The sequence below is a fragment of the Temnothorax nylanderi genome, unplaced genomic scaffold, assembly GCF_030848795.1.
Source record: "Temnothorax nylanderi isolate EJ_2023f unplaced genomic scaffold, tnyl_v1.0 TNYL_tig0106_pilon, whole genome shotgun sequence".
NCBI classification, from domain to species: Eukaryota; Metazoa; Arthropoda; class Insecta; order Hymenoptera; family Formicidae; genus Temnothorax; species Temnothorax nylanderi.
In genome coordinates this window covers 270,931-297,384 of record NW_027249168.1, presented here as the reverse complement: position 1 = coordinate 297,384, position 26,454 = coordinate 270,931, and the positions used below count along the sequence as shown (strand labels likewise).

General features: G+C 41.8%; 2 protein-coding genes across 3 annotated transcripts; both read left to right on the top strand.

The window, feature by feature from the left end:
• Positions 1–9,488, top strand: Me31b (ATP-dependent RNA helicase me31b). 2 transcript variants are annotated; one of them, XM_071712160.1, is made up of 8 exons: positions 1–544; positions 1,846–2,020; positions 2,309–2,515; positions 2,590–2,761; positions 2,850–3,000; positions 3,549–3,744; positions 3,844–4,014; positions 4,198–9,488. In XM_071712160.1, exons 2-8 carry the CDS (start codon positions 1,880–1,882, stop codon positions 4,492–4,494), a joined length of 1,335 nt encoding a protein of 444 aa, XP_071568261.1. In that variant the 5' UTR covers positions 1–544; positions 1,846–1,879; the 3' UTR covers positions 4,495–9,488. The 2 variants fall into 2 exon arrangements, with proteins under 2 accessions (XP_071568261.1, XP_071568262.1); XM_071712161.1 differs by lacking the exon at positions 1–544 and adding an exon at positions 799–993.
• Positions 9,489–13,824: 4,336 nt separating this feature from the next.
• On the top strand, positions 13,825–26,236 carry LOC139775846 (leucine-rich repeat, immunoglobulin-like domain and transmembrane domain-containing protein 2). The gene has a single exon (XM_071712159.1). It carries the CDS (start codon positions 15,080–15,082, stop codon positions 16,982–16,984), a length of 1,905 nt encoding a protein of 634 aa, XP_071568260.1. The 5' UTR covers positions 13,825–15,079; the 3' UTR covers positions 16,985–26,236.
• Positions 26,237–26,454: the final 218 nt, after the last annotated feature.

Genomic DNA, 26,454 nt, shown 5'->3' with positions numbered 1-26,454 from the left:
TTGCTACCGTCGCTCTTTCATGGTGCGGATCGTGTACACCGAACAAGCAATAATCGTCGCTCGCATTCGACGCAGTGCATCAGTCGGGATTTCGGGATACTGCAAGCGGAACGCAAATTACGAGTCGTGGAGACGGACCGAGAGACTGAGAGTCGGGACCGCGTGATAAACACGAGAACGCTTTTTTTCCGAAGCATAACGAGTGGAGAAGCGGTAGAGAGGTAGAGCGAGAGGGAGAGTGAGAGCGAGAGAGAGAGAGAGTGTGTGAGAGCGAGTGTGTGAGAGAGAGAGAGAGAGAGAGTGAGAGAGGGCGAGAGAGTGAGAGAGAGCGCGAGGAGAGTGAGGAGAGAGAGAAGCGACAGCGCGGCATCGCACCGGACGGGAAAAAACGGTGCCCCGACGCGGTCACTGGCGCTGCGAGAAGTCGGCGAAATCCATTGACATTGGGGGAACGGCCATTTTGGCGTGTTGTTTCCCACGATCGAGTGCCCGAGGCGCGCACACGCATATACACACACGGCATCGACGTCCATTCGTTTTCAAGGTAAGGAGCAACCACGCGGAGACGACGTTACGCGTCCACCCGGCGACTCCCGCACAACCCCCATTGTTCCGTCCATCCGTCGTCGTCCCCCGGGCCCCCGCGGCGGCGCGCCGCGAGAAATTCCACGCGCGGGGCCCCCCCCTCCGAACGGTTCAAGTAATATCGCCCCGGGGGCTTTCTCGTCGCCCCGAAACGCCCCGTTCGCGCGAGCCGACCTAGAAAAGGGTGGAAAAAAAGAACCCCCCCCCCCTTTTGGCCCCCTTCGCGATCGGCGTCCGTTGGAGCCGCGTGGAGGTGAAGCGAGCCGGCCACGGTATATTTAACGTGCAAATCCCTCACTCGCGCGAGTTCTGCCGTTATCGACGGTTCGAACGGTTGAAATTCCCGTGACGGGTACTCGCCCGAGCGGCGCATATCGGCTACCGTTAATCACGGGCACTCGCGATTAGGTGAGTACTGAGTACGTGTTTTCCTTACGCCGTTTTTTTGAATTTACGGAACTTTCGGAACGGTCGCGAATCTTCGTCATTCGAAGATACAACGAAATCTCAAGAATGTTCCTTTGTCTCTTTGTTGTATGAGTAATACTTCAATACATTCCGTACATAACAAATCTTAATAGCGCTGAGAGCCTCTCTTCTTAATCTCCTTTTCTTAACGTGCGTTAAGTATACGATTAAAACGAAAAACGTGTCGCTTTGTTTGAATAAAATCTTTTTGTAAAGTTTAAATTAGCTCATAATTCTATTTTTCTAGAAAAAATAATTTATTGAATTCTTTACTTCAGTCAAGAAACAGCTCTTATTATTTCTTGTCTAATTATATTAAATTTCGTGTTCATTGGAAGTTGCAAACGATAGGGAAATCAAATTTTTTGTAGCACACACAGTTAACTGCTTCATCTATAGAGTATTCATGGTTGCTTTCTATATCCAAACACACAAAAACACTTAGCATATTTGAATGTATTCATAAAGGCAAACACAGAGAGATACCTACAGGCATACAGTCACCGTAGGTCAATTTTGTTTGGCCTTGCTCCCTTTCCATCTCCTTCTATTTAGACGTTAATATAAAACCTGATACATACTTTTGAATATGCTTACGGGATCAGAACTATTATGATATAATATTTTACAAGTGTAACTGTGATATAAAAACGTTATGAATAAAATTTATGTGACTTTAAACATTTACACAAAGAAATTTATAACGTAATGCCTACGCTTAGCTAGCGTGTATGCATATATTAAATGTAATTATTGTAATAACGTGTCTTTTATCTTCTTTTTTGTCGTCAGGAAAAGATAGTAGATATACTACAATATTTCCAAAATGATGACCGAAACGCATATGAACTCTAACCATATGTTGAATTCTGGTTTGTCTAATAAATCAGAGATAGAGAAAATGGATGATGTGGGTTGGAAAGCCAAATTAAAGATTCCACCAAAGGATAAAAGAATTAAAACAAGTGTGAGTTCTATGATAGAAAAAGACAAATTAATAAATTATTAAGTAAAGAGAAATTAATAAAGATATGTAAATATGTAACAATAAATTAATATAAGTATACATAATAAATATATAACAATAAATATATAACAAATTTTTATACCTTAAAATTTTGAGTTATTCTTGCAATATGGAAAATTTTAATAAGTCTTCAAAATTAATTTTACTATTGTTTGCGGATAAAGATCCTTGAGAAATTGAATACTCAAGTTTTCTACATTGAAATTTAGTTCGAAATATACCTTACAGGATGTTACCGACACACGTGGTAACGAGTTCGAAGAATTTTGCCTAAAACGAGAACTATTGATGGGAATTTTTGAAAAGGGATGGGAGAAGCCATCACCGATCCAAGAAGCTAGTATTCCCATTGCACTTTCTGGTAAGGACATCTTGGCACGAGCGAAAAATGGAACTGGTAAAACTGGAGCGTACTCAATTCCAGTGCTGGAACAGGTATGATGAAGGCTTTAGCTTGAAAAAAAGAAATATTTGTTTTGAATGTGGCGTGCTTATTATTGCCACTTCAGGTTGACCCGAGGAAAGACGTAATCCAAGCACTGGTAATTGTGCCTACAAGAGAATTAGCGCTACAAACATCACAGATTTGTATTGAGCTCGCAAAGCACATGGATATAAAAGTTATGGTTACTACTGGAGGAACTAACTTACGAGACGACATTATGAGGATTTATCAAAAAGGTAAGGTCTAGGAAAGTGTATGATTTATCGATAAATTACATTAAATGAGTCGAGCGATGTATAATTTGTCTGTAATTTATGCTTTCAGTACAAGTGATAATCGCAACGCCAGGAAGGATCCTTGATCTGATGGACAAGAATGTGGCAAATATGGAGCATTGTAAAATTCTAGTTTTGGACGAAGCAGATAAACTGCTGTCGCAAGACTTCAAAGGAATGTTGGATCATGTAATATCGAGGTGCGTTTGTACAGAAATATTACATTTTATTTTACACAGAATTTCTTTATTTAACCACACACTCCTTTTACGGTAGGTGGATAACTATGAAGAACTGTGCAGAAAAATCTCAAGTTCAATATTTTTTTTGTATGAGAGACAATTAAGGTCGACCATTCACAACGCTTTGCTTCTTTTATGCGCTCGTACATGCAATGCTGCATTTCGTATAATTAAAGTGCTTGAAATGTAAAACGTGTCTTATTGAATTTAGGCATGTTGCAATATATTCACATTCCCGAGTGTATCAAATTGACTAATCAATGACTAACTTTAATTGACTCTCGCTTAAAATTCACTGAAATTGTACTATTTCTTTCACTCGCAATTTTAACTCGTTGCCATATTTTCTATCTGATACTATTAAAACACAATTTTTAGCTAATATTACAGAAATTTAATACATATCACGCGTGTAATATAATACTATCAATTATTCCAAAAAAAATAACCATATTACTCATCTCTGTTATTTTGTGTTTATTAGTTTTCTATTATTTTCCTTCTAGATTACCACATGAACGTCAGATTTTGCTGTATTCAGCTACGTTTCCGCTGACTGTGAAACAATTTATGGAGAAACACTTGAGAGATCCATATGAGATTAATTTAATGGAAGAGTTGACTTTGAAAGGCGTAACACAATATTACGCTTTTGTACAGGAACGACAAAAAGTTCACTGCCTTAACACGCTATTCTCCAAGGTAAGGCTTAATTTGATCTTATGTAATTCTTTATCAATGATATAATAAATCTTTTCGTTTCAAGCAAATATATTAATAATTTATGTATTACTTTTATAGCTGCAAATAACGCAAAGCATAATCTTCTGTAATTCAACGCAACGCGTCGAATTGCTGGCTAAGAAAATAACAGACCTTGGGTATTGCTGTTATTATATACACGCGAAAATGGCGCAGGCACACCGAAATCGCGTATTCCATGATTTCCGTGCAGGATTATGCCGAAATCTTGTAAGTTAATTAATGTATAACATTTTTAATTAGAAAAATTTAAATCTTATTTAAATTTTAATTACATTATATATAATGTATTATCTCTAATTCAAGTAAATGTAAATATTGAAGCAAATTGTACTAATGTATCTATATTTGAAGATTGTACTTTATTAATTAAATGTTTTCTTTTTTTTGCAGGTGAGCAGTGATCTATTTACCCGCGGTATTGATGTTCAAGCTGTGAACGTCGTAATCAATTTTGACTTTCCGAAAATGGCAGAGACATATCTGCATCGAATCGGCCGATCTGGAAGATTCGGCCACTTAGGTATAGCAATTAACCTAATCACGTATGAAGATCGCTTCAACCTACACCGTATCGAACAAGAGCTTGGAACAGAAATTAAACCTATCCCAAAGGTGATAGACCCCAGTTTGTACGTGGCGAGACCAGAAGACAATAATAGTATGGAAGAAGGCAACGTGTCCAAGTAGTTTCGATGCATTGTGGTAAAATGAAGCTTCACACACGCTCAACGAGTTTAAAGTGTGTGTCAAAGTGTGTCAAAGAGTGAGTTTACTTGTAAATAAAACGTACTAAGTATGAGTAATGATGAGTTGAGTGATTGAAGTGTCGGGCAAATGTCAGTGCGAATCATTTCTTTGTACATAAATACATTTAAATGTACATAAGCTAAAGCAAATCAGAGTCAAGCCATTATCAAGATGCACAATATGTAAACAGATATGTGAATAACATAATAATCAATCATTGCATTTTATCATAACTGTAAATACTACATGCGAGGACATACAACATCGTTTTAATAGAGGATTTTTATACAACGGCTTCATTCTTCCAGTATTTTTTTTCCTTCTGTTGTTGTGTAACAATGAAGAAGAGGGCATATATGATTTAGAAAATCTATCGGCCAATCTCACCGAGTACAACATACTGATTCACATGTGCTCATTACTTTTGTACTGTCATGCATATATAAATTGTCCTTAATACCAATAAGGTCGTGTGTATATATATACATATATATAAATTGCCCTTAGCGATTTATAAAATTTGGATATTAAATATCAGTTGTAATATTTGATCATGGCTTGATTTTGCTATCTGTCAATATTGTCATACAACTCTGAAATTCAAATCACTTGTCAACGCTTAAACTATCTTTTTTCTGTTCATTCAACCGCTAATGAAATTTTCTTTTCCTTTTTTTTTCCTTTTTTTAAAAACGCAATTGGATTTTCTTTTTACTATATCGTGATTGAGAATCAGAGGTTGTACAATTGACTAGTTTTATATAATTATTTTTTTATAAAGAACTGGCTGGTGGACTCCCTAACAAAAAAAAGAGGTTCTATGGCTGATGCTGATAATAACGTATATGTCCAATCGCAGCCTACGTTTAATTATACAACAACAGTCTATCGAGGCTAAAATTGAGATCTAACAAATTGCGAGGATTTATTGCTAAAATTAATAGAAAGACGCGGAAAACGCGGAATAAATGGATTGCAAGTGAATGCACATGAGGAACTGACAGCTCACACTGAAATGTGAGCTTAAGGGTGCACTGTGAAATACTCTATCTCTCGTGAAAGATAAAATAACTGCCAAAGTTATTGTATTATTGATAATATCAACATAGAATCTCTAGAGATCTCCATGAAATTATGGCTAAACACGAGAAAGAGTAGAAAAATATGCAAGAAATTTACTGTTTGGTATGCATGAGTATTATAGGTGAAATTTAAGAATTCGAAAGCCACCAGCCAATATGACTTAGGTTTTTGGATGCGAAAGATATGGAACAATATGCGATACCAGAATATTTCATATTTGAGGGGAATCCTCTTTGAATGGAATATTAACGGTGATGAGAAGGCGGTTTAAAATGTATTTAGGGCTGTAATATCAGGCACTGTGAGCTTATCACGGAAACTGTAGATAATAGATAAACAGTAATGAGATAACTGCTGACACAAAAAAAGAGAAAACTGAAATTGCAAATTGAATATTGTGAACAGATGTGTACAGAATGTTGATCTGGACGAATGGTTGTTCATGCTCGCTGCCTTCAACCTTCGACCAATATACGTAATTTTCGTTCGTAGCGACACCGAGTACATGGCTTAAGTTTGACGCAAATTCTAAGTATATTTTCGAGTCGAGATATTTCGCGAATCTCCATTTTCGTAGAGGGTTCCATCGTCAGCTGAATATCGAGAGACAGATTTCGCATTTTTGTAAAATCTTATGTAAATGAATATGCGCTATCATACTCGCGAGTTTAGCTTATCATGGGCTTTGCAAGTTCTCTTCTCGTCTTACGAAATGTAATTCATTTCGCGTATACAACTCTACGATTCTGGAAAATTTACACATTCTTGATTGCGTATGCCATAAATCTGACTCGTCAATATAACATGAAAAAAGAAATATTTAGGTAAACGTAACACGATCCTCGCGCGATTACTGCTTTTGTTTACCGCGGATTTATTGCAAATCGAATTATAAGTTGCAAAATAATCGTTCACCGCGGATTTATTGCAAAGCGAGTTGTAAGTTGCAAAATAATCACAACTTAACCGCGTAAGAAGTTGCTAAATAATCACAATCGGGTTACAAGTTGCAAAGCAATCGCACTTGCGACTTATTGCCCGGTTTGTAGACACACACACGTGCATTCGTGATTTCTGCGCGATTCCTGAATGAAAGGAAGATAAATTAATATAATGTATCGCGCTAAGATTGAACTCGACCGAAGACGACAATTGAAATACGTTGAAATACGATGTACCGTACTCAACAACCGTTACGCGTCTTTCTATTTCTATTTGCTTCCTCGATAGTCTTCGATTCGGCAAAATTTTTCTAACAACGTATTTAGCTACTGTTGTAACTACTATACAGGCAGATAAATATCTATTGAGTACAGGCGAGAAGTCAGTATTGATATTGCGAGAGTTTCGTTATCGGTGATGTCCATTAACGATTACGATCGAATGATCTCTGATCTATTCAGAACGCTGTCTTCTGCTTGACCGAGATAACGAAAGCAAATAATCTGCCAGATAATGATGGTGCCCCGTTGACCACATAAAATGAACAACCAAAGCAGACCGGAAGACCAGCAATTATATCTGCTATACGATTTGATAATTTATTGGGTTCTTTTTTGTGTCACTGTTAATGCAAAGATACTGTAATGAATTAAGCTAATGTGCGATCTTGTTGATCAAATAATCTGTCGCCCACTGCATATTAATTTGATCGATCGGAATCGCATACGATTGCGTCATAGTCTAATATTACGGTCCCCTTTCATTTTATTATCTACTTAATATACAAACGTAAATGGGTTCAATGTAATAACAATTGTTTCGCCAAACGATCTAATCCGCGAAATGTTCCCATTTACAAACTACGAAAAATCTGCTCTTATTCTATTAGCTTCTCCTGTTGTTTTGCTTACGGCGATTCTTTGAAAATTCTTTTGGCAATATTACATAGACTAAGAAGAAAATACTTAGTCTTACTGCGCTGTAATTGGAAACATCGATAGATCCATTTTATGGAGTCTATTTTGCGAAATGTATTTTATTCAGCTTTCGAAAGAGTCAATAAGCTAATAAGTGGCTAATAAGCAAGCGTTCAAATCTTTTGATTTTATAAAAATTTTACAAACTATTCTATTCCAATCAAAAATTATTTCCAACCAAAAATTCTTACTGATCTTTAAATGTGATCGATGCACGGTGTTCGTACATTTCACCCATACAAAAACTTGTAAACGAAAACTCGTCCATTGATATTAAAAATCTACCAATTTGCGTGCTGTATTTGACTCTTTCTAAAGAATGATGTTTATGCGAAGTATATAAACTTAGAAAAAAGTGGGCTTAAAAAAATCAAAAAAAAAAAAGAAGAGAAAGAAACATTGATTAGCAATGTTATGTGAGCAGACTGAAGAACGTGGTAATTTTATAATCTTTATCTCTCTTGCAGCCATACCTATATATTGCCTATATTCTAAATTACAGACGAGTATCCTTTTCTGAAAAAAATGCTGGAAAATAAGTTAATGAGTATGTTCGTGGCGCGTTTCACAGTTGCAAGTTGCCAAAGTAAACATTTTTTACTTTGGTATATTTTACCACGTCTTCACGTCTGCTCCATGAGGTATATCCAAGTGCGGTTCCCGCAACTAATCTTGGATATAACAAGGAGTGCCCTTGATATGAAAGTAAGCGAGTGTAATTCGTGCGACGTAGAAATACCTACGGAAGATTTCGGAAGTAAATGTGTTAACATCCGGGTATATGCGAGAATTGCGGAGGACTCTCTCCGATCCCATCCAGGGGAGGGTAAATTCTACTTCTCAATATCTACGATTTAAATCGTAAGTGTGAAGGGGAACATCATGAGAACGAGCTCTCTAACAGCACATCTAGATCTCGTACCTTCGCCTGAATTTATTTCCATTGGTTGATCCAATGCGGCGAGCTGCGTGTAAGCACATTCCCAACAAACGAGCCGAGAATTGATCGCATCGGAGGTCTAAACATCTAAACGAACGATCTTTCCGCGTTCGAATAACATACGCAGCTCGATAATAATATTGGAATTAGATCTCCAATATACATAAAATATTTTTAAAAAAGCAAAAAAAAAATAATTCGTTCGAAATGTAAAAGTCAATTTATTGACTATCCTGCTTTACCGTTTTGTTAAAGAACTTATTATTTACACTTGTTTAAAAAAATTGTAATAATCACTCAAATGTCATATCTGAACGGCTACTATAATGTGATATTTTGTTACTATTATTAATATTGCTGCTATTAACGATATATGAACGAAGGATTTTCGACCCTGTGTAACGGACATCGATTTATTTTGTGACGTTGAAATCTCTGAGTTTGTTGTTCGTAAATTGCAAGCGACATAAGATTGCGAAATTTCTCTTGGAATTCTAGTAACAACTTCGTTGAATTTTATAATTGATGCAATTAGGATTACACGATTAATGAAACGAAAAAGTGCGTCTCTAAATGGATACATAATAAAATGATTTCGCGGTATTATGTAGCTTGCATATCTATTTACAAATAACTCGCGGCTCACGCGTAATTGTGCGCAGATGAAATACTCTCTCTGTATTTCTGATTTTTATGTGCATTTGTCAAGACATTATTCTCATTGTGTGTTATCCTTTCGGAATCTGTAAGCGGTATAAAACGAAATTATAAATAGGTTTTCTTGTTCTAAGTAACATTACCGTTTTTCTTTCTTCAAATTGTAAAGATGGGTTTGCGCGTGACTATGAAAAGAACTTTTTTTTTATTTGTCTTCGCTATTCTGTTAGCTCAAACCCATTCTAATAAGTCATGTGTCAATTTTGTTTCCTTGAAGGGACAGAACAGCTCAACTGTCGTCCCTTAATAAAAATTCTGTTTCAGTACACACAATACACGAGATTATATCTTTTTTTCACGTCATAAATCCCGACGTACTCGATTTCATCGTCCCAAGCTTTTTTTCCCCTTACGTAAAACGATCCTCTCTCATGTAGTCTCAGCAAGATTATTAGATAAACAAGGTGAATTTTCTACGTGTTATCTATTACTTGAATTTTCAAGACTATGTTGTGAATCGCACCCTGCATTTTAAAACTTTCTAATTACTAAGGCATTTCTTTATCGAATGAACATTTTAATTAATCTTACTATATTGTTAAAAAGTTCGCCATGTGGTCGGTTTCAAACAGCATCGATATACAATTGTTTGCAAATTGATATAAATGATATTGAATTATCAAATGTATAAGAGAGAAGGAAATTGTTCTGTGTGGATGTATCTTGTTACCCACAAAGTTATTGCTGAGGTCTATTTATTATTTACTCGTATTTCGAAACATCTGCGGGCACTTTATTGTTACAGTTCGCAATATATTTTGTACGTATATCCGAGGATTATTGCGGCTAATGCACGTTTAAGCGGATTACGTCAAATGCGACGTTACATGGAGGTATCGAAGTATCCTCCTTATAATACGGCTCACATAATTTGTCGCTCTATATATAGACGTAGTATGCACATTTTCCTCTAATACTACACTTAATACTATTTAACATTTAACGTTTAGTACGATTTATCAGATAAATCAGATAATTAATATCGGACAAATGTAAACGTCTCAAGACAAGGATACTATTGTTCTCATATCGATGTTGATGTTACAATTAAAAAAATTAATGACTTGATTGTGGGATATAACAAGAATACGTGCATCATATTTGTAATATCGTTAGCATCCTCAAAAATTATACAACAACAAATCTAATATAAATGACACGAGCTATTCGTGAAAATAATATTTCCTAAAATTCATTTTAAAAAATGATAAATATAATATATATAAAATCCTCTCATATATGAGGGATGCTTTCTCAAGCCGTCAGCAAAAGAGTATAGTATCAAACGCATTCACTATCGAAAATGAAACATTGATACTTCAATACCATCGGATAAGCATCCGTATTTCGATTCTACTGCCGTTATTGTAAGCTTTCCCAGCTCCACGCGATCCTCCGCGGCTCTTTCAAAAGAGGAGGATCTGCGGAGGTAGAGAACAAGCCGACGTGGCTCGGTGAGTGGGCGGAGAAGAGGGCATAAGAATTATGCTGTCAGACCCTTGGCGCGATATAAACGTTGGGCCGCTATTGATTTTAAGTAGTCGCTTAAATAGCGTCGTTCAGCCGTGCCACCACGGCGTCCGCGTCGTCGGGATGCATCGCGCCCGAAGATGCGTTAGCGACTCTCTCTCTCTCTCTCTCTTTTTTTCCCTTATCTCTTCGTAACGTTCTATGAATCCACCTTCCGATTCCACGCGTTTTGCATTCTCATACTCTCCAGTTATATTTATTTCTTCTTATCTTTGTTACTCTCGGTTCAGTTTTATTGCAGGAAATCATGCAATCAATGATTTATTGTTATATGGAGTACATGCGATCACTTACATGTATTTTTTTCCAATTTTACTGCAAACCTTGGAAAACGGCGAAATTTACTTTCACACCACGCAGAAGGGATGATGAAATTTTTAATTCAATTTGATCAAAGTCCGATACATTTATAAGGTGCTTTCAGTTTATAGGTTTCTGAAATATTTCTTGATTTTTTTTTTTAACTAGAGTGTGTGTAGCTTGTAATTTTAATTTTAAAGTAATATTTCATCTTAAAGACTTTCCCTGCCAATAAATTAATTCATCGTACTAATTAATGTGTTGCATATCAAAGAAAAAAATATGGTTAAAGTTTTTATTTTACCCTTTTTATCTTTCCTACCGATCGATCAAGTTTCAAGAAGAACATCTACATTTTTGCATACCCATCTCCAACTACGTTCCCTGGCCGACGTTTCAAACAGTTTATATCAATTTTACTGCTATTTTTAAAACAAACAAAACAATACAGTCAATTCTATTTATTTTCATAAAGCGCACTAAATGAAATGACGAAAGAAAGCGCAATTCTACGACCGACCCTCTTCTAGACTAATTCTGTAAGATTTATTTTCTCTTCACTTTAAATCGTTACTTCCCTCTTTTTTCTCGAAAGAGAGAAAGAGAGAGAGAGAGAGAGGGGGGGGGGGGGGAGGCAGAGAAAAAGAGAGAGGAACACATCGCAATTTTGCCGACAACGGACGAGCAGATATCGATTCAGACGGCCAATTAGGTCTAAGAGGTCCTCCAGGGAGAATTTGTACATGACACACTACGAATCACTCCTCCGTCTCAACCGCCACCGCTAATGTGTCATTCTTCTCGCCGTATAGCCAAATCCAGCCGTTCCTATTACCCTCCGTCTCTCTCAGTCTCGACCGGATCCCATCTTTCTACGGTCGTGGCTCTCTCATTTTCTGAATTATTTTTCCACGAGTCGTTTGCAGGGTCGAGACTCTGGTGACGGGGGGTAGAAAAGAGCAAGGGGAGATAAAAAGAGAAAGAGAGATTCGTACGGTCGAGGAAGTCCGTATGCCACACACATTCCCCTCCGGCTCGAATATATAGGCGACGACAATGCGACGATAGCGACGGAGAAGGATACAAGGATGCTGTGTGGAAGAAGACGGAGCGGTATAAAGAAACGAGAAATACTCTGAGACCCGTATTCGTGCTTCTATCTTCGCCGCCACATTTAGCACACTAAGCGTAGCCATCGGAGTGTGTGACCATCGGGCTTTAGGAGACCGATCCCTGGAACGTACTTTAACCCCCAGATTGGAGGTGTGTTACCCAAGTCCGGAGATACGAAAGAATGGGGGTGTTTTCAATTACGGTGAATGATGATGAATAAAATATCTATCTCTCTGTTACCTCCTCTGTAAATTCATCACGAAAGATACTATATTTTTTCGTGGCTTCTAACGCCAAATGAATCCCCTCCAGCAAGTTCAACGTTGATCTCTTTCGTTTCTTTCCAAACATCGAACGTGGAGGGAAAACGGAGGGACAATTGAACTATCGTTAAAATTAATCGACGTCCCGAGGAAACGTCGCTTATTTGTACGGTACGAGAATCGAGCAGGCACGCGTTTGGCGCCGAGTATGCGACCGGAATACGGGATCTTAGGGGACCACGAAATCTCGCTCGCCTCGCGGGCGGAATTCTACGATGGAATTCTACGATTCCGTAGCCGATATCGCGGTCGGGCCGACGACGGCGGTGCCGGGGCGCCGGGACCGTCGCCCTCCGCCCCGTAATCTGGCAGTGCATTTAACCACTTTGCGAAATAGCCGTATATCTCTCTCGCTGTGACGTAGCATTCGATATGTCGAGAGTGCGGGTTTCGGCGGCGAGATCGGCAGAACGAGGTGGCGAGGAGACGGTGGAGACGGGGGAGAAAGTTCCCGAGGATATAAAGAGACGCGAAGCGCCGAGGCCCTCGTGTGACGGGGATGAGAGGGAACCCGAAGGGGGGAGACGACTACGATATGCGCGCGCCCCCCGTCATACCCGTTTAGGGATAGAAGGTGTCCCCCGCCCCGCGACCAGGGTGGGGTTACCCGACCGTTGGTAGGGGGTGGAAATGCTCCCGATTCGACTCGGCGTGTAGGGCGCACGAGCCGACCGCCGCCGCCGGGGGTTGAAAGTGGGGATTTGTTACAGGGAGAGTATCTGTAGGTAGCAGGGGGAGAGAAGAGGGTGGAAATGAGACAGAAGGAGAGACGGAGAGAGAATGAGAGAGAGGGTGGACGTTGGGGCGCTGGAGAACGTACGCGCGCGATTGCAGAGTACGAGGGGTATAGAATCACGATGGTCGCGTATATATGTGTGTGCGTCTGGTATACAGGGTGTCGTGAAACATTCAGATTATAATGGTATTCTCTGACGAATTTTTGCATTATTTGATCTTGGTGAAAATTTCACTGAAGATCTGATTCTTGTTTATCAAACGTCGTAGAGGCTTCAAAAAAGATTCTGCTACTCCGATCTCTTAAAACCCTTTAAAGCTTCTAAAGTTAAATAATTCGGACTCCATCTCCAAAGAGAGAATTCCGATACCGTCTCGCTACTATCTCTCGAGTGCTTCTGACCACCCTGTAGCGAAAGCGGAAGAAGGGTGCGCCCTACTTCGCGTCGGCGTTTTCCCTCCCCGAGCGGCCCAGCGGGTGCAACGGGGCGCGAGGGTAGAAACGCGGGGATGTTAGCGGGGTACGGACGTACGGACGTACGAACGGACAGACGGAGAGAGACGGAGAGAGACGGAGAGAGAGGGCGACGCGAGATGAAGATACGAGGAGAGGAAAGCCGCGCGAGAGGGTGTCTCTCTGTTTCGCTGCCGGGGGTTTCGCAGTCTCGCATTTCAACAACGACGACGCCGAACGTCGCTGGTGTCGCCGTCGCCGTTTTTTCCCTCGAGCAAGGGAACGCGCGCGCGCGTGAACGATAGATAGAAGCGTTAAGAAAAGGAGAGAGAGGGAGAGGGAGAGAGAGAGAGAGACAGATGTCGACAGATATAGAGAGTGGGTGAAAGGGTGAAAGGGGGAAAGAGAGAAAGAGAGAGAGAGGAGGCGAGGGGGCTCGCTCGCGGGGAGACGCTCGCGAACCCTCGTACGTTGGCCCCCGGCGCAACGAGAGCAGCGTTACGCTCGGCTAGCACGACGGGGCACCTCGTGAGAATTCGGGTATCAGGGGTGCTTCCGTATAGTAGCGGCGGTGGTCGGTGATGTGAGTGGTGGCGGTGGTGGCCTGGTGGTAGCGGTGGTGGTGCCGTCGCTGGTGGTAGTGGTGCGGTTACAGTCGATACGGCGTGGCGGAGGCGCCGAGGAGCTTCTCGTCGGGGACGACGCAAGTGGTGCACGTTGGTGGGCGCAGATTTACGTAAGAACGACGACGACGACGGCGACGACGAGGACATGTCCGCCTACTCGTCCGCTTACTAGTGACGTCGTATGTGCTGGTCGCGTGTGCGCACGTGTGACGCTGCCAATGGATACTCGACGAAGTGGCTGATCGAAAATCCGAGGGGACGTCCTCGGTGGTTTGGGCTCGTCGAGCGCGCGCCGCTCGCAGAGCGAAGACGAAGGAACGCAGCGAGTGTTATAGCGGCGAGGGGTGCTGGGAAAAGATTCGCGAATGGACGAGACGGGTCCGTTCAATTTCGATTCTCCTCCTCGTAATTCGCCACAGTGCCCAGCGAGGACTCCGAAAAGCGGGCGGCTCCGGATTAATTTCGAGGTGTGTGAAAGGAGCAACAGCCAATAAAAGAAGAATCGTAAGAAAGAGAACACTAGGGAGGAAGGAAGGAAAGGGTACAAGTGCGAGAACTCGGAAAGAAGGAGGATGGGCGTAAGATCGGTCCCGAGAGGCTTCTCCGCGCGGAAGACGCTTCTCGGCCGTCGTTGAGACGACGCGAATCTCGAGTGTCGTCGGGAGAGAGCAAGGCACAGAGAGAGAGAGAGAGGGAAAGAGAGAAAGAGAGAGAAGAATCGAGTCGAGTTGCGGGACGTCGAAAGTTCGCTACGACGACGACGACGACGACAATAACGATCCATCATGGGGGTCTCGGTGTTCCTGCTGTACGCGGTAACGGTGCTCGGCGTGGCAGCCAGCGACAATTGCGCCGACAAGTGTTCGTGCAAGTGGAAGAGCGGGAAGCGCACGGTGGAGTGCGTGAATCGCGACCTGACCAGCATACCGGAGTGGATCGATCCAGAGACCCAGGTGCTGGACATGAGCGGCAACAACATCTGCCACCTGCCGAACAACATATTTATACACGTGCGCCTGACGAATCTGCAGCGTCTCTACCTGCGTGAGTGCCGTATCGACCGGATCGACAACAAGGCACTGGCCGGCCTGACGAATCTCGTCGAGCTCGATCTCAGCAGCAATCTGCTGGTCGCGGTGCCGAGTTTGAGCTTCACCGACACGCCATTCCTGCGCGATCTCGTGCTCGCGTACAACCCGATCAAGCGGATCCGTCCGCACGCGTTCAAGAGCACGCCGAATCTGGTGAAGCTCGATCTGTCGCACACGCAGCTCGCCGAGATCGAGGGCAAGGGCTTCCACGGACTGGAGATGCTCGAGAGCCTCAAGCTGAGCAACAATGCACTGTCCACTCTGCATCCGGGTACCTTCGAACCGCTCAACAAACTCACCAGTATCGAACTGCACGAGAACCCGTGGGTCTGCGATTGCCATCTACGCGAGATGAAGATGTGGCTGGTGAAGCATAATCTGCCGATGATCGTGGCGCCCGTGTGCCACGGGCCTCAGCAGTTACTCAATCGTGCCTTCACCGACCTCGGTATCGACGACTTCGCCTGCCGGCCGATCCTGCTGATAGCCAGCCGTTACGCCGAGGCCACCATCGGCGAGAACGCCAGCATCGAGTGTCGCGTGAGTGCGATACCACCCGCAAAGGTCAAGTGGTATTGGAACGGCCGGCTCCTGACCAATCACTCGGCCTTCAGCAGCTATCAAAAGATCCTCATCTTCGAAGAGGGCCAGTTTAGAAAACGAAGTACCCTCATCCTGACCAACGCACAGGAGGCTGACTCCAGCGAGTTCTACTGCGTCGCCGAGAACCCCGCTGGCTGCGTCGAGGCAAATTTCACCCTACACGTGTCCCTGAGAACGGCGGGCATGTCGACTTTAGGTTCGGGTCAGATCGCGGGGATATCTGCCGCGTTAGTGGTGCTCATACTCTTCATCCTACTCATCATCCTCGTCCTGTTCATTCGTCTACGTAGAATGCCGCTGAAGGACGTTAAGTCGTCGGCGCCGATGGAAGCGGCGACCGGCGACGGTGTCGGCAGCGGCAGCGGTGGCGGCAGTGGTGACAACAACCCGCCGTCCGCGACCTCGACCACCCGCAGGAAACACGAGGAGATCGAGACGACGTCGTTCGCGCTGGAATCGAAACCGCCCGCTTCGTTGCACCTGAGCTACGTGCAGAGACCGCACGCGGCCGTGGTGCAGGAGAGCGAGTACAGCACGATCAGCCGCTTCGACGACCAGAATCAGTCCGCGGTGGCGGCGATGCCGGGCGCCGGGTGTTTCTCGTCGACGACGTCCTTGATGCCGATCGATAATCCGGATCTCATCAGGGACACCCGGCGCGGCTCCACCGAGGACATCACGCCTTATGGCGTCGCCGATTACGGCCGCGTCGAAGCGTTGGACGACGCCGGCAAGATGCTCTACACCAGCTGCCTGTGGGAGGCCAGGGACAGCTGCGGCAGGACGTCCGCCGTCTCGGTGAACGCGTACCCGTCGAAGGAGCTCGCGGTGGTCGTGCCGGTCGTCGAGCAGTTTCCGCCCGGGGCGAAGCAGATGAGAGTCTGGCAGAAGGGCGTTCCGGTGCTGCCGCCGGTCTCGGCGCTGAAACGCGTCCTGGGATCCACGCGCAGCTCGCCCGACGAGGGTTATCAGGAGGGCACCGGCACCGACGTCTAGGTACCGCTACTTCATTACTGCGACGCCCGGCACCGTTATCTGGAGCTACGTAGACGGCACCAGGAGGACGACACCGACTGCTAAGAGAGGAACGAAGGAGAAGAAGAAGAAAAAAAAAACAAGAATTGTCCTCGCGAGTGCCGGACGGGCGGTAGTGAACAGGAGTAAAAATGTGTCGGACGAATCTCGCGTTTAAGTGTGATCGCGTCCAAGTGTGACGATGACCGATGATAACGCGCCATTATTGTTGTGCTCGGACTGCTTTTCGCCGCTGGACGAAAGCGTTATGCTCGCGATCGCGTTCGCGTATAGTGATCGAAGATACTGCATTAAGTATATACAGTTTCACATCCAATAGATACCACTCAAGTCGGCAGGTGCGATAACACCCTGCAATCGGGAAGGAAGGTATGGTACAATTGCATGGAACCATGGACAAGGCGCGAGCAACGCACACAGCCCACCCCTAAAGACTGCCATAACTAAACTACCATAACTACGCGAATCGAATATGCTTAGGCGTATGCAAGGAGCTTTCGAGAGGTCGACGAACGCGTGGATCGTTACTGCAATAGGTTGACATCGTGGCCACCGAGGAACGTCTGCGACATGCATAAACGTCTCGCTCGACGCGAATAAACTGGCTCGCATGGTTGACCGTGTTAAGGATCATCGCGTGCGATTAGCACGACCTTCTCGAGCCGGGCGCAATAGGCGACATGGCGAAAACGACGACTGGGCCTTCTCGAAGAACCACCCGTGCTCGTGCTCGTCGCGAACGAACGCCCGCAAACAAGTGTTTGTATGTGGTGTGACTCTTCGAGGCGGCAATTAACGACAAAGTTAATTAAGTTGAGATGTCTTGTGTGCAATGGGTGTGGTGCAACCAGTTGGCAGATGTTCGGTTCCGTTTGTACGTGTCACGAGAGTTGTTGCCTCCAGTGTTCGATATCGACAATGTCAACTTGTACAGGATGTTCCGAAAAAATGGTCAACGAAAGACGATGATGCCTGTCGTTGCGAGTGAGACGAACCCTCGTAAATGTGTGTTCTGAATAACTCTCAGAAGCTACCCACGGAAGTTGTTTGTACTTAAGAATACATAAATATCGTGATTGTTAATAAGACTTTACGATTAAGATTTTCGAGTGTGCAGAAATCATCTTCAGATTCGCAATAATCTCTCGGGAATCGTAACTGCAAATTCGATGAGAATCCAAATTTAGATACGTGTTCATTAAGATTCGCTTACACTCGCAACGATTGACACTATTATCTTTCAAAATATTGGCGTTCCCCTCTGGAAGTATTCTGTGTAACGCAGCAATGAAAGATCGGTCGATCGTATCAACCGCAAGGCGACGTCTCGCGCACACGGAGTGCATACAGGAAGTGCATACACATGACGTGCATCAAGTCAGGGACGAGGAAGTGATGACGATACGCTACGTCGGCCACGTCATTGTCTGGGCAGCACAATATCGACGGGTAATACATTTGTATAACGGCTAAAGCCAAAAGCAGTTTGGGGGTCTATTGGGAGGCCGAAATCTCCCGGGTAAAAAAAAAATACGTTAGGTGGCACTCCCCTTAAGACGATAAACGGCGAGTACGAAGACTGGCAGTGCACGTTTCCGATGATGATGATGACGCGTAGAGTTGCATAGGAAGCGAGGAACGACGCTTAATCTACGAAGTATCTCTCGCGGATTTTTTCTAGTCAATTCGGTGAAAGAAAGAGAGGAAGAAAAAGAAAGCGAAAAAAAAATACAGAAATGAGAACGGATTCACGACGGAATTATTTATTCGGCGGGATGGGAAACTCGCGCTGGCAAAATGGCGCGTATTCTCAATTAAGAGAATACGCGAGGTAGTCTCGTTGTGTCAACACCTGGGTTATTCCCTCGAAGCTTCGGTCGACAAACTCTCACGATTACGGACCGGCGAGCCTATATTGTTGCTTCGAGTGGCCGGTCCGAGTGGCTCTCGTGTCCGAGACGAAGCCTCGCGAGAACGATCGAGTAAGGGATATGGCGGCCGGAGATGCCGCTCTGGATCCATACTCACGACTCCACGTTTCCCGGATTCGATCGCAATCGCGGCCTCTTGGCGGATAGTACCAATTTTTCTCGAGTACCCTATATCAAATTTGCTACGTTTTCAACTGATATAAATTTATTTTTCAATTTCCATTTTATCCGAATACACAGCTTGATTGAATTTCTTATTTTATTTAATATTCAATTTAGCAGTAATTTTCGATATACGATTATTGTTACGCGTGGTATAACAGCAATTTTGTTTATTTCAATATTTATCAGCGTTAAAGATATGTATATCGTATTAAATTCATACAACAAATGTACAACGGTGCCGATCAATAATATTGATGACATCGGATATTAAAGCTTTCTTAACATAAATAGATAACGTGCCATTTGCGAGCACGCGTGTTGTGACGGTGAATCCAGAGTATATGTAGGTCTCGATCATTGTCTTTTTTGTGCGTGCAACGGGAACCACTGGAATCAATTACATAAGGCTGCGTGATAAGTCCTTAAAACCAATCGCGAGCGAATGTATACTATTGCTCAATCACTAAAGCTGGATTTCGCGATTGATTGATTGGCTTATGTCTGGCGTTGGCGTCTTACGTAAGTGAGACTCTGTCGATCCACGCATTCGACGGTGAACCGTACTGTCAAGTTGGATTACTACGCTCCTATAAGGGTAACTTTGAGTCGCGCATTGAGTGATCAATTCAGAGAAAACTCGAATATTTCACAAAATTATCAATAAGCAACGTGCCTCCGAACAGCCTACAATCATAAAATACGTTATAAAATCTTTGCAGCAATAGAAAAAAACTCTTTTGGTCATATATTATTATATTTTTCAGTTCAATCATTGGTTTTTATTGGATGTTCTTATTTTACTGGATGTTTTTAGTTTATTACGCGTCATGTATTTTCCAATTTGGTATGCTGTCTTTTTCTGGAAGAAAAAAAAATTACTTTCTTTAATCTATCTGCAACAAAAAAGGCTTATGTTCTTGCGGCAACGAACGATTTAATCAAAGTTACGAGCCATTTCCTCAGGCACCAATTTGTCCTGGAGACATTTTTTTTTACCCCTACAAGGAGGCAAGCAAACTCGATCTGATAAGTCAAAAACGCCAGTCGCGAGTTTCGTTCGATCCCCATCTAAAGTGTGTCGACGTGCGTTTATTTTGTATGTCGTATATAAGCATGTACCCGTGTGCGTGCGCGTATGTGTATGTGGATGAGTGTGGATGCGTGTGTACCTATCCGTGTTTGCGCGTACGCGTTTTCCGTTCGTCGAAAAAGCTCGCGGCCGAGATAGCGCGCGCGCAATTCGGCGCTTTTGCGTTTATCACCGATTGTTCTATAGCGTATCGCGCGGAACGACCGGGTTTTCTCTGCTCAATGATCTCGAAACCGTATCCGTCATATCGGAAAAAAAAATAACAACAGCGTCCCGGAAATAGCGCCCGCGGCCACTCCGGACGATATGTCGCGTGCACACACAGAACTGGATCGCTCGGACTTTTGCATTAGTTCTTATATCTAGAGAAAAAGGGGGGCGAGAGTGTGTGTGTGTGTGTGTAGACGACATACACGTGACATATAAGTAAATAAGGTTGACTGCACGAGCTCTGATACGATTGTACTGAATATTCTAACAGCAGTTACAGGGATTACTTACGGAACTTCTCTATCTGACAATTTCTATTTTCCGTTGCCCGTAATTAAAAGTCGTAGTAATTAACCGGACTTAAGTGACGAGGAAAAAGTTCATAGGGATGTAAAGCGAGTGACAACAGTTACGTTGCTTTGAAACGAACTAGTCGCCGTTTGGCTACCATTCTTCTCACACGGATGTGAGTTGGTATATACGTGTAAAAGAAGACGAGGTGATCTTCGTGAAGCCAGCGACCCATTTTTAGAATTTTCAACATAATTAATGGAGTCCCCCGTCTTTCTCTTCATTTATTTGTTTGTTTCCATGACTTTAATTGCTATCTTATCCGAGTAAACGGATTACGAATAACCGAGTTTCGTTTCCTCCCTTTTTTATTTCTCTCGGAAATGTTCGTTTCGTAACAATTTCGATTTGAGGAATGCGCCGTTACCCAATCCTACCTATCATTCGTAGTGATCCGCTCGTTAATTTACGCGAACCGAATTCGTCCTCGAAAAAAATTTCGTTTGAAACTTCTACATGTAGTTTCGCTTACATACACGATGCTAAAAAAAAATTGTATGGTATACAAAGCTCGCGAGTTTTTCCGCTTTGCGGACATCGTTGCGCGTTACTTCCGAACTTGCAATCCCTCATCTTGGATCGTGTGACTCTTGCATTTCGTAAAATTACATTAAAAACGCGGACTAACGAAAAAAATGTCGCGTTCATTTTTTTCCAATTCTTACCTGCTTATAGTTTAAAATATGCTTTTGAGCGTTCTCGCGCATACCGGCATGTCGATCGCTCAAAGCAGCCGAGAGTCAACTGTTGCGTGCAAGTGAGTCTTTATATCTGATTTCCACTAGTTTTTTTTTTATACCTTTCGATCGACGTGGCACACAACTGAGTGCCGTAACGCCACATGCCAGGTCAATATACGCAGTGATAGCACTCGTTGTCTATAGCGACTGTAAGGCACGTGAGGTCTAGAACCTCACAACTCAATACGAGCTACATCGATCGAGGAATCAGGAAACGCGATGTTAATTGCAATTTATTGTCAAAATCAAAGTGCGAATCTTTGAGGTGTAGTCGTTCATGCGATATCACAATGTTATTTAATAAAAATTTCTACAAAACGCGTTGGATAGAGCAATCTAACGAGTTCGAATCTGATCCAGCTCGTCGGAAAATTACACAAACGCAATACTGCCAGGAAACACTAATTTATTAATGAAACTATGAACTGGGACACGATAGAGATCATATTATAAAGAATTAATAATGTAATGAAATACATTATGTATTTCATTATCCGTCGATATCATTCAACTCATAAAGGAAAGATATTCTAAATTTGAACACGTGCATATGATTTCACTCTTTTACAAGTGATGACGTAGTCGTTCTAATTCTCATCATGTACCTACGCTATTATGCAGGGGAATAATAAATATTTCAAACTTTGGACTTAAAATTCTATTTTACGAGAATCACTTTCAATAGTAAGTCCCCGGTGATCACAGAACTAAGAGTGATTGGTTGCTCCATTGGTTGCTCCATTGAAAGTTTTGCGCTCTGAGAATGACTCAATAATAAAACTTAGCAAGTATACTCAGAATAATGCTGTTTCGTCTCACCATTGACTTTGGTTTTCGCTTTTCTGAATTACTGATCAATATAGACGCTTTTTATTTTCTGGAATCCTACTTTCGAAAAATAAAAAATTGTGTAGTTAATTATTCACACGTGGCATGCGGTATTGCGTGAAATGAAACTTTCATCGTACACACGAATGTCTGTTCTACACAGGCATCGCGATTTTATATTTGTTAATGAGGATAACTTACCGAATAATTTATTCAAATTGTGTTCAACATTTCCACGTGCTGTTTCGCACACAATATCGGACTAATATTAAATTAATAGTTTTATTATGACATTTTCTATAATTTATCATTGATTAATTTAATACTGTGACAACAATAGCTTAGAATAAATTAAAATACATTTAACGCTAATGAATCATGAATAAACATCAGTTATATAAAGCTAGTTTAACTTTTAATGTATAATTAAGCTTTTAATCCAAGTTTTGACAACGTTTTATAAAGCTTAATTAAAATTTATTTGCAAAGTTTCATTATTCGTCGATATCATTCGATTTATAAAAGGAAGGATATTTTAAATTTTATGCATGTGACTTTCTTTTTTCTACAACCGACAGGATGATGCAGACATCCTAATTTTTGTAATTTTTGTATCGATAACGCGATTACGTGTTTGCATATTTTTACGAGAAAATATATTTGAAACACTGCCGAGAAAGGGGAAGGGGGTACACAAGACGAGCGTAAACAACCCTGTGCACATATTTTCTCACTTCTTAAGGTAATTTCGCTCGCTGGGAGAAGCTCGTTCTTCGCTCCTAGCGTGAAAATATGCTTTCGCGACCGCGACGTTCGATGCCGCGGGTCTTCGTAAAATTTATACACCTTGAATTTTCGTACTTTCGGAACCATATAGACGTATTAACATAATGTTACGGAGCGGCGGATTTAGAACATTTTGGGCGCAAAATGAGGTATTCCGAGCCCTTCAAAAAAAAAAGATATAAAATAAATCAGATGAATTTTATAACTATATATGTGTATCCTATATCATAAATATTTTTAACTAGAGTTTATAAAATTGTTATAATGTTTTAATGTTTCTTATTGATGTGGCCGAGACCGGCCGTATAGCTTTATTATCTAGGCCAAAGTTTGCATCAGTTGTTACGGGTCATTATTATCAGAATATAGATACAGCATTCAATGGTATTTCCCGTTGTTGTGACGTAACAAATGAGTACCATCTGTCTTAACAATTGGCAGCAATAAATCGTAGTAACTACCAATCGACCGAAAAGTATTTTAAATTAAAGCGGAAACAGGACAAGTGCATGTGTGAGAGTGAAAGAGAGAACGAGAGAGGGGGGGAGAGAAAAGGAATAAGGGATTAAAAGACAAAGTGTTAATTTTACTGAATTCGTGAAGTTTTGTACATAGGCAATAATGTACGGCAACTTTTATGGTGGACAAGCGAAGTAATACAAGAAAATCGTGAATTATCTACAGCACTTGATAATAATGAAGCAGAGATGGACACGGCAAATAAAAGGGAAGATATTTATTCGCGGTGGCTTCGCACATACAACAAGGTGTGAATGATAAGTGTTTTCTACAACCTCGAAGTACGCGCGGCAAATTAATTGTCGTTACACTATAATAGCGCGCCACGTTGTTAATTTTGTACCCGGTTAAAGTAGCGAGATTAACTTCTAATCCGGCGTTCTCTCTTTTTAACTTAATTGAAGAAAATGTGGACAGACAGAAATTAAAAGCAAAAGGATACTGAATTTTAAAATAAGGACGCATATCTTAGTCTTTTCTAAAGACATTAAGGACAAGTTGCGTTTTAAAGTACTTTAAATCGCGTCTTAAGATACTTAAATCAATTTTAAACACATACACGTGACTGCCAGATGTGTAACCACGGGTCAAGAGTTAATTTCGTTCATGATGCGTGACGTTATTCTCTCCGATTTGTTAAAAAGATATCCGGAAATATATCTAACATAACATCTATTTATAAATATCCAGTTGTTACATAAATAACGTTCATGGAGGTGCGATGTATTTTTAGATGGAAGTAATTGAATGAATTTCTGATACAAGTACTCAGGTATGAATAGGGTTGCCAGAGATCTTTGTGTATGTGGAGTTGCCCTAGATTTCAAGGCGACGAAGATAACGGCGTTATATCGCAAAAGGAACCTAATTTAATTTTTGAAATCTTATAATTATGTACGTTTCAAAACGAGAAGAGTAAACCGATTAAATCGAGGAACATATTGAAGGTAGAACAGAGAGTAACGCCCTTATTTATAAAATACAAACTTTGTCTTTACGTAATCGTAAACCGTACTACGTAGTTCCTGTATGTCGAAGGGAAAAATCTGGCAATCCTGAGAGCACGAAGAAAGGCACCGAGATACGCATCGACGTAACGCGTCGACCTCGGCCTTAAAAGCTGCACTTTGTACAATTAGACCGAGTGTTACAAACCGCGTTGCCGCGACTCGTAACCGGCTATGCGCTCCGTGTTAACGCTAGTAATAACATTAATGAGTAACTCTTTAACGTGCGCTCCAACAAGCGGCCCGAACACGCGAGTCCTGCGAAAAATCCTCGCTACAGGTTGTTGGCTCTGTTAATAACCCGTGCGGTAACACATCCGTAACGTATGCATCATCCTTATTATTGGGGCATAGACCTTCGTATATATGTATATATACATATATATATATACAACCTGAGTTTTCTAGCCCCTCTCTATCAATTTTACATTTTTTATCGTAATTTTAAAGCGCTGAGCGCATATCTACGCTTCTATTGCGGACAATAAAAATTTCAGTTTTAAAGATAATAGGACGTTGACGGCGTCTACAGGCTATTGTTTGAAACAATAGTATCGCGTACATATGCGCTCCGTCCGAAGGGATATCACATACACTTGTACGTACCATCGCGACACATCAGATATAATCTGAAAACCGGATGAGAGGAGGAAATGTAAATCTCTCGAAAATCGCGGGAAAATGATAGGGTTGCCAACGAGATTATTTTACAAAATCTTTAGATTTGACAAAATGTAAATCTCTCTTCGAGCTTGGAATTTTTTATACATTCCTCACATATCCCATATACATTCACATATCTATATGTTTTACATATCTATATGTTTTATTACACATCATTTTACACACTTACATATCGTTACATATCTATACCTATAAGTAGTTTTTCAAGATGTCATAGTTCTCGAAGGAAACTTTGTTATTGAATTAATCCGAATTAATCTAAATTTTTCTCCTCAGCGCGGAACCAATGCATTGTTGGCAATCTCAAAAAGTGAGCAGAGAACGTTATTATATATCCTGCGTGCGCGCGTGTACATGTTCGTGTGCGTTGTATATTCGTATGTAGGTATGTATGTGCATTTGCCTGTAACCGAGTGCTCGCGTGTAAGTTATAAAGGAACCGGACCTAGTTTACGACCCTTAAGACGTGCCCGCCAAAGGGGGCAACCACTTTTAAGGATGTTAACGATGTACAAATGTGTAATTTAGTGTCGCAGGAAGAATCCGTCTAATGGCGCGGTGTATGACGACGAATATATAAGAAAAATAAACGAGAAAAAGTATATAAAAATATTTCTTTTATTTTACAAGTAACAGGATGGAAGGGCGTGCGTATGATTGCGATCCGTTTTAGAGGGCATAGGCGTATCTATATTTCCAAGATTACGCACTTTTTTGAAGGTATACATAAATAGAGCAGAATATACCGTTCAAGACGGAAATTGTTGATGAAAGAAAGGGAGGCGAGAGAGAGAGAGAGAGAGAGAGAGAGAGCGCGTGCGATACGCTGTCATAAACCCACATGTACGGTAAAATCATGTGCTATAAGGGCAGTTGTCGAAATAAAATTTTTTTCGATCGAATTACTGGTTTTTGTTTTTCCTACCCAGCTACAAGTTTGTTATTTTTTAAGATAATAAAATAAATGCGAAATTGATAGAAGCGGAATGTAGCAACATTTGAAACAAACTGAGAATATGATTACAAAAATAAATATAAATATAAATCCTGTAGTTTTTGTAAGCACCAGAAATAATGAAAAAAAAAGGAATAAATATTTCAGACTTCGTCTGCATATAAC